The sequence below is a fragment of the Octopus bimaculoides genome, chromosome 4, assembly GCF_001194135.2.
Source record: "Octopus bimaculoides isolate UCB-OBI-ISO-001 chromosome 4, ASM119413v2, whole genome shotgun sequence".
NCBI classification, from domain to species: Eukaryota; Metazoa; Mollusca; class Cephalopoda; order Octopoda; family Octopodidae; genus Octopus; species Octopus bimaculoides.
This window is the reverse complement of record NC_068984.1, coordinates 16,048,058-16,056,571: the sequence shown is the minus strand read 5'-3', so window position 1 is coordinate 16,056,571 and position 8,514 is coordinate 16,048,058. Positions and strand designations below refer to the sequence as shown.

The window sequence follows — 8,514 nt, the reverse complement described above, 5'->3', positions numbered from 1 at the left end:
TTCATCCAATCTGATCTGGCAGAGTTTCTACAGCTGGATGCCCTTCCTAACGCCAACCACTCCGAGAGTGTAGTGGGTGCTTTTACGTGTCACCAGCATGAGGGCCAGTTAGGTGCTACTGGCAATGGCCACGCTCAAAATGGTGTTTTTTACATGCCACTTGCACAGGAGCCAGTCGAGTGACACTGGCAACGACCTCGCTCAAATATTTTTTCACGTGCCACCGGCACAAGTGCCAGTAAGGCAATGCTGGTAATGATCACACTCGAATGGTGCTTTTTATGTGCCATCGGCACAGAAGCCAGTTAGCCGCTCTGGCAATGATCACACTCGGATGGTGCTACATATATATAATAAAGAATAAATGGAGCAAAATGCATATAATAAGTTCCTTTAATTCCGACATATGTTTCGAAAATTATATGCACTCTATTCCAAAAGAATAAAAGATGTTATTATACATGTAATTTTCTCTTCAGGGAACCATTTTACAAATGCAAGACTTGTACCGAATGTGTATGTGTCTTTGTGTCTGGGTTTGTCCCCCACCACTTCTTGATTACAACCAGTGTTTCTTTGTTTACATTCCCATAACTTAATAGTTCAGCAAAAGAGACCAATGGATTAAAAATAAAGGTACTGGGCTCGATTCATTTGACTAAAACTTCTTTAAGATGGTGCCCCAACATGGCCACAGTCTAATGACTGAAACAAGTAAAAGATAAAAGATATAAGATCTTTATAAAATGGAACTAATTATCAAAGGAGTTGGCCAGGTTAGGGATCACCAATGAATTCAAGGATAGACTTCATGACTTCATACATGTCAAAATATCAGATATGTGTTAAGGTGGTGGGCTGACAGAATCATTAGCACATTGGGAAGAATGCTATGCAATATTTATGTTCTATATTTATGTTCTGAGTTCAAATTCTATCAAGGTTGACTTTGCCTTTCATCTTTTTGGGGTCAATAAAATAAGAACCAGTTGAGTGCTGGGATTGATGATATCGACTTATCCCTCCCCCAAATTTTTTGGCCATGTGCTAAAATTTGGAACCAGTATTAGATTTGAGTTAATTTATGCATAAAAGGTGCTGCTGCGCTGTTCTCCATTGAACAAACCATAAAAGATATATTCATGTATGCAGGTATGTGTGTATATGTGTAACAAGTTATGATAAACAGAAGTTTATATCATTTGTTCCCCATGTATGCTTCACCGTTGTGAATATTCACATTCTCTGCATTGGATGATCCAAATGCAACTGAATGCTGGACCACAACAGATCATCAGGGAAACACTTTATTGTATTATGTTACAAGGATCAAATGACTCATCTATCTATCTACATACATACATACATACATACATATATATATATATATATATATATATATATATATATATATATATATATATATATATATATATATATCCTGTTGGGGCAAGTAAAATCGTAATTGAATCATACTCGATGACTGGCACCGTGCCAGTGGAGCACTAACAGCACTGTCGAGCATGTTCATTGCCAGAGCAGCTGTCTGGCTTCCGTGCCAGTGGCCTGTAAATAGTACCATCTGAGCCTAATTGTTACCAGCGTTGCCTTTGTTAACAGGTGTAGACAGGAACTTGACACAAACAGACAACTTGCATTTATATATGTATATATATATATATATATATATATATATATATATATATATATATATATATATATGTATATGTATGTATGCATTTATATATATATAATAGGTTTCTAGACAGTTTCTATTGCTACATTCTACTCATAAGAAGGTATTGTTGAGTGTATATGATAGACATAAAGGACACTGTTGGATCATATCCAGAAACACATGGCTTTGAAACAAACTTACTAACCACACAGCTATATCTAACAGCTCATAGTGACTGTAGAAATATTTATTAGAATGCAACTGACCAACAAAAATATGATCAATACCATTAATTTCAACTAAGACAAACAAATTAACACCCACATAATGTTATATAATTAAACGATAATGGATAACGTTGTCTGCCTTGATCATAATAACCTTTAGATTTGTGTATTTCATTTCAGATAATGGTGAAGAAAGAATATTTATTTTGTCGACAAAATCAGAAAAGATTAAATTAAAAACAGCCAGTCCTCCAAACCCACCATCAAATATTGGAGTTGTGTCATCGACTTGTAACAGTGTCAAGTTGGCCTGGACCTCACCAAGAGAACATGGTGTGGAAATTACAGGTATCAGAGCATATGAGTATTTTGTTAGATTTAAGGGTGTGTGTCTCAGGGTGTGTATACACACATATATACACCCCTCACACATATATAGGCCCCCACACACACATACATTGCATACTGCATGCTAACATAAAATCCCCCACGACCTTATCCTTTACAGAACCAATGAACACAGCTATATATACCTACACCCCCAAAAATAATTATGAATTTGACACCACAGCACATATCACATCCCCTATCCCCACAGGAGCACCACAGTTAATAATGCCCACTTCCCCTACAAACACTTCAAGATAACTCTTACCGGCCTCTCAGCATACCCAACCAAGGGACATAACGTCTAACATAATCCCCTGGCCCCTTTTTCATATCACCAACTTTTTTTACAGCAGCCACTGACCGGTTGCGTTAATCCACCTCTGACAATAGAGAGCAGGTGGCATATTCCCTTCCATATCAGTTACCTCTGATGAGTGTAAGGTTATATAATCAGCTTGTTATCTAACACTCAATTGCATCCTTTGCACAAAACCAATTGGTAATATCAGCTGTGATGGATATATAATACTATAATTTTGGAAAATATGTGTATGTATGTATGTGTGTGTGTACATATATATATATATATATACACATATACACACACACTCACACACACACACACATATACATATGTATACACATACATGTATGTGTGTGCGTGTGTGTGTTTACATTTGCCCTTCTCTAAAAGTCGCTAAGTAAGAAGCAGTAATGATGTTGTCATTTCCCCTGCTGTCAGCAAAGCATCCAATGCTTTTGCAACTTTGAAAACCTGTGGAAAAAGTTACCTCTTACTTGAGAAAAAAAAAAAGCACGTAAGGATTAGTAACAGGAATGACATCCAGTTGCAAAAACAACATATTCATCTACCCCAGTGTTTCTCAACCATTTTTGGCCTGTGGGCCCTTTTGATTCCTATTTAACTCAGCGAGACCCCTACAGCCATTTGAAGTTTTAATAAAATCCCATTGTATTTCTATAGCTAAATATTATTAGGAATTGCATAAAAAGCATGTTAAAATATTTTGAATATTGTAGAAGTATAACTGATTTATTGCAAATAAATTTTAACAACAAAATCTTATATGGACCCCTAAGGGCCATATGGACCCAGGTTGAGAACCACTGATCTACCCCATGCGAGCATCGAAAAACATCCGGAAAAAAACGAACAAATTGTAATATGTAGAGAACACATAGAGAATAAGGAGGGGAGTTAAGTACATTTATGCAGACATAATATATCAGAAATTGCCATTAGAGATTATGTTTAGAGGATTAGAGAAATAATATTTAAAACATGCACAAGTCCCACTATATATATATACGTAAGTATATACATATATAAATCTCTTTTTTTTTTATATTATCCAGGGTTATACTTAGAGCTGACACCGATAACCAATAATGCAGATAATGTTACTGAATCAGAACTCCAGACTCTGCAACTCAGACCTGATTCCAAAGAAGTAGTCTTTGAAAATCTTTCTGAAAAGAGTGAATACCTTTTCCGTATCTTTGCTTTAAATGATGAATATTTTGACTTGCTTCCCAAGAATCACCGTCTGAAGAAACTACGGTATATTCCAGAAGGCACAAGTATGAACTTAATAGAATCCATGTGGCTGCCATATTCTAGCTTTGTCTTCAGAACTTCTGGGACAGATCCTGCAACGAATCTGACAGTGTCACACTGTGCAACTACATCAATAACAGTTAAATGGACAAATGCTGTTGTTCATGGAACAAACCAAATTCAAAGAATTGTTGTTAGGTGGGTTGGCGTTGAAGAAAAGGCTAGTAATAACAAAGAATTGTCGATTAGTCAGCTTGCAAAACTTCCAAAAGATGCTAATTTCTTTGAAATCAAAGATTTGGCACCAGGTTATCAGTATTGTATTACTGTAGAAACCATTGTTAATCTGAAAACTTCCTTAGATGCCGATAATTGTGACAACAAATGGAGAACTGTTTGTGTTTGTTCTCAACCGCTGGTGGCTTCAACACAGATATCCATTCCAACACCAAAGGTAAGACATAGTTAAAATTATAATTTGTTATTAGTTAAAGGCAAAATGTTGATATTCTCTCTTTTTACTTGTTTCAAGTCTCTGTCATTAGATTGAGGCCATGCTGGGGCACCACCTTGTAAACATTATTATCTGTATACATTATTGTATGAAGATGCTTGGCTTAGTGGTTATAGTATTTGTGTCACGGTCATACAGATAGTGAATATGGAATATGAGTGAAATTATGCCTTCATATTAATTTGCTCTTTTTATATCATGGTATCTGGTTTGTTTATTTTAGATCTATGTCTCAAGTTATAAAGGTCCCATTGTGAATCTTTTCTGGGAAACACCAAGAATGACATCAATTGTTGGAAAAGATAAAAATGGCAAAGAATTATATCAAAAATGTTATTTACTTGGTTATCAACTTATCATCAATGATTCACTTCATGCAACTTTGAGACCTGAAGATAAACAATGTACTTTACAAAAATGCAAACCTGGTAAAAACTATTCTGTAATTCTAGTTGTAATGTCCAGCTACCAAAACAATAATAAAGTGAAAAAATGGAAGGTAAGTTGAAATGAGTTTAGTTTATTTCATTTTTTTTATTTATTCTTTGCTATTTTGTATGTTTCTTCACAATTATTATTTACTTTATTCTAAGAAGGCTGTGTTTTTTGTTTTGTTTTGTTTTTTGAGTACAATTACTTATGGAGTGCTGTTCGGTTATGGTGATGAGGGAAAAAAGTAGTGAATAATGTTCAGATGAACTATTTTCAACTGTTTACACTGTACTATTTGCACTGGCTGGACCATATGTTTCACATATCTGCCAATGAATGTTTCTGGTGGGGTCTGTATTCTGAGGCATCCTCTGATTTGAAAACAAGTAATGAACTAAAAATGATGAATAACAACCAACAAAGTGTTTAAACATTGATAATGATGGTGATGATGATGGTGGTAATGATGATGATGATGATGATTACTCGATTATATTGACCCCAGTGTCTGACTGGTACTTTATTTTACCAATCCTAAAAGGACAGAAAGCAAAGTTGATTTTGGCAGGGTTTGAACTCGTAACATGGAGAGCCAGAAGAAATACTGCATGACATTTATTGCAATGGTCTTACAATTAAAGAATGGATCCAATTAACTTTAAACTAATTGGACATTAATGTCTTTACAAACCATTATTTATTTACGAAGTTATTTTTGAATTGACAGTGCCACCCAAAGAATCCACCAAATAAATGTTGGCCACTTATAACGTCTCAGAATAATGGTGTTGACTACACTGCTTCAGAACCTCTTAACATCAAGCTACCATCAAAGTCAAAAGGTTTGTGTTTATTTTCAGAACTACTTACATTCAATCATTCCATTATTGATTTTGTTTTATTCTAAAGTAACTTCAACTATGTCAACAGCAACAGCAGCAGCAGCAGTAGCAGCACAGTTATTTGTTTGTTTGATTTTTTTTTTTTTTTGACAACTCAAAAAATAAATTATCTTTTATTCTTTATCTTTTGCTTACTTCAGTCAGTGGATTGTGGCCCTGCTGGGGCACTTTCATGAAGGGTTTTAGTGAAACAAATAAATCTCAGTACTTTTTGCTGTTGATGTTGTTGTTGTTGTTAAAGTCAGTTACTTATTCTATCAGTTTATTTTGCTGAACTGCTAATTTATGGGGACATAAACAAACTAAGTAGTCAAGTGGTGACTGGTAACAAAAGCAAAGATACACATAAATACATATATATATATCATCATCATCATCATTGTTTAACGTCCACTTTCCATGCTAGCATGGGTTGGATGATTTGACTGAGGACTGGCAAGCCAGAAGGCTGCACCAGGCTCCAATCTGATCTGGCAAGGTTTCTACAGCTGGATGCCCTTCCTAACACCAATCACTCCAAGAGCATAGTGGGTGCTTTAACGTGCCACCGGTACGAGGGCCAGTCACAGGGTACTGGCAATGACCATACTCAAAAAGGTGTTTTTTACGTGTCACCTGCACAGGACCCAGTCCAGCGGCACTGGCAATAAACTCGCTCGAATGATTTTCTAACGTGCCACCAGCACAAGTGCTAGAAGGTGACGCTGTATACATATGTATATATATACTGGCACTCCATCAGTCATGACAACGAGGGTTCCAGTTGATTTGATCAACAGAACAGCCTGTTCATGAAATTAACGTGCAAGTGGCTGAGTACTCCACAGATTATATAGTTCACTGGGAAATTCAGCGTGACACAGAATGTGACAAGGCTGGCCCTTTTTGAAGTACAGGTACCACACATTTTTGCCATTTGAGTGGACTGGAGCAACGTGAAATAAAGTGTCTTGTTCAAAGACACAGTGTGTCACCAGGAATTGAACTCATGACCTTACAATCGTGAGCTGAATGTGTGTGTTTGCATATATGATGGGCTTCCACACAGTTTCTTATTTCCTTTTTTATTTCTTTATTGACCACAAGGGGCTAAACATAGAGGGGACAAACAAGGACAGACAAAGGGATTAAAGTCGATTACATCGACCCCAGTGCATAACTGGTACTTAATTTATCGATCCCAAAAGGATGAAAGGCAAAGTTGACCTTGGCGGAATTTGAACTCAGAACGTAACAGCAGACGAAACACCGCTAAGCATTTCAACCGGTGTGCTAACATTTCTGCCAACTCACCGCCTTTTCTGTCGGCTTCAACACAGTTTCTGTCTACCAAATTCACTCACAAGATATTGGTCAGCCCAGGGCTATAGCAAATGACAATTACCTAAGATGCTGCATTGTAAGACTGAACCTGGAACCAGATGGTTACAAAACGAGCCTTCTAACCACACAGCCATGACTGTCTCTAAGCAGATTTATAAAACAGTTTGTTTTGCTTTTTTTATAATCACATTACTCTTCTAGGTTATGCACCTCACAACATAATCAAATTTTCATTGAACATCTCTGTCTCTCAGTTCAAAATATCTGCCATACATCAACACTTTAAATAATACCATAAGTATTTGTTTCACTTCAAATATTTATATAGACAACCTATAAAATTACATTTACAATCGATTGCTTTAAAAGCATCCATATGACCATTTTTAAAGACATTAACTATGAATTTTGTTTAGCAACAAAAGTAATAAATGCATTTTAAATGTGATCATAATAACTCTTGGTATAATAATATTTCACTTTAGCAACATTTACAAGAAATTTACATAATATGTAAATCTCAACCATGTACAAATGTTATTTTCTTTCGTAATATATTTTTCCTCTATTATCTCCATGGCAATTTCCATTGAGCTGTATATAAAAAAAAAATCACTTTTAAAATAAAAGATTTAAAGTTTTTAAAATATTGTATATTTATAGACACAGGCATGTCTGCATGGTTAAGAAGCTCGCTTTGTAACCATGTTGTTTTGGGGTCAACCCCACTGTGTGGCACCTTGGGCAAGTGTCTTCTACTCTAGGTTTAGGCCAAACCAATGCTTCATTAGTGAATTTAGTTGACAGAAACTGTGCAGAAGCGGCGAGCTGGCAGAAATGCTAGCACGTCGGGCGAAATGCTTAGTGGTATTTCGTCTGCCGTTACGTTCTGAGTTCAAATTCCGCCAAGGTCGACTTTTCCTTTCATCCTTTCGGGGTCAATAAATTAAGTACCAGTTGTGCACTGGGGTCGATGTAATTGACTTAATCCTTTTGTCTGTCCTTGTTTGTCCCCTCTATGTACAGCCCCTTGTGGGCAATAAAGAAATAAGAAACTGTGCAGAAGCCCATTGTCATCCTCATCATCATCATCATTTAACGTCCATGCTGGCATGGGTTGGACAGTTTGAATGAGCTGGCACGCTGTAAGGCTGCACTTGACTCCAGTTTGATATGGTATGGTTTCTACAGCTGGATGCCCTTCTTAATGCCAACCAATCCAAGAGTCTAATGGATGCTTTTTATATGCCACCAGCACAGGTGCCATTTGCATGACACTAGGGTGTGTTTACGTGACACTGATATCTGTCATGACTGCGATTTTGCTCAGCTTGATGGGTCTTCTTCTCAAGCATGACATAATGCCAAAGGTCTTAGTCATTGCTTCTGTGAGGCCCAACGCTTAAAAGGAATTCAGCCACTTTGCCTCCACAAGGCCCAACGCTTGTGTGTGTGTATATATATATATA

General features: G+C 36.5%; 1 protein-coding gene across 1 annotated transcript in view; it reads left to right on the top strand.

Annotated features, from left to right (window-relative positions):
* Nucleotides 1-8,514, top strand: part of LOC106882604 (uncharacterized) — a 137,282-nt gene that overhangs the window by 101,464 nt on the left and 27,304 nt on the right. Inside the window, exons 40-43 of the mRNA XM_052966906.1 lie at nt 2,086-2,253; nt 3,673-4,328; nt 4,612-4,887; nt 5,548-5,662. Of these exons, the coding sequence (XP_052822866.1) occupies nt 2,086-2,253; nt 3,673-4,328; nt 4,612-4,887; nt 5,548-5,662 (1,215 nt within the window). The remainder of the gene's footprint in view (nt 1-2,085; nt 2,254-3,672; nt 4,329-4,611; nt 4,888-5,547; nt 5,663-8,514) is intronic.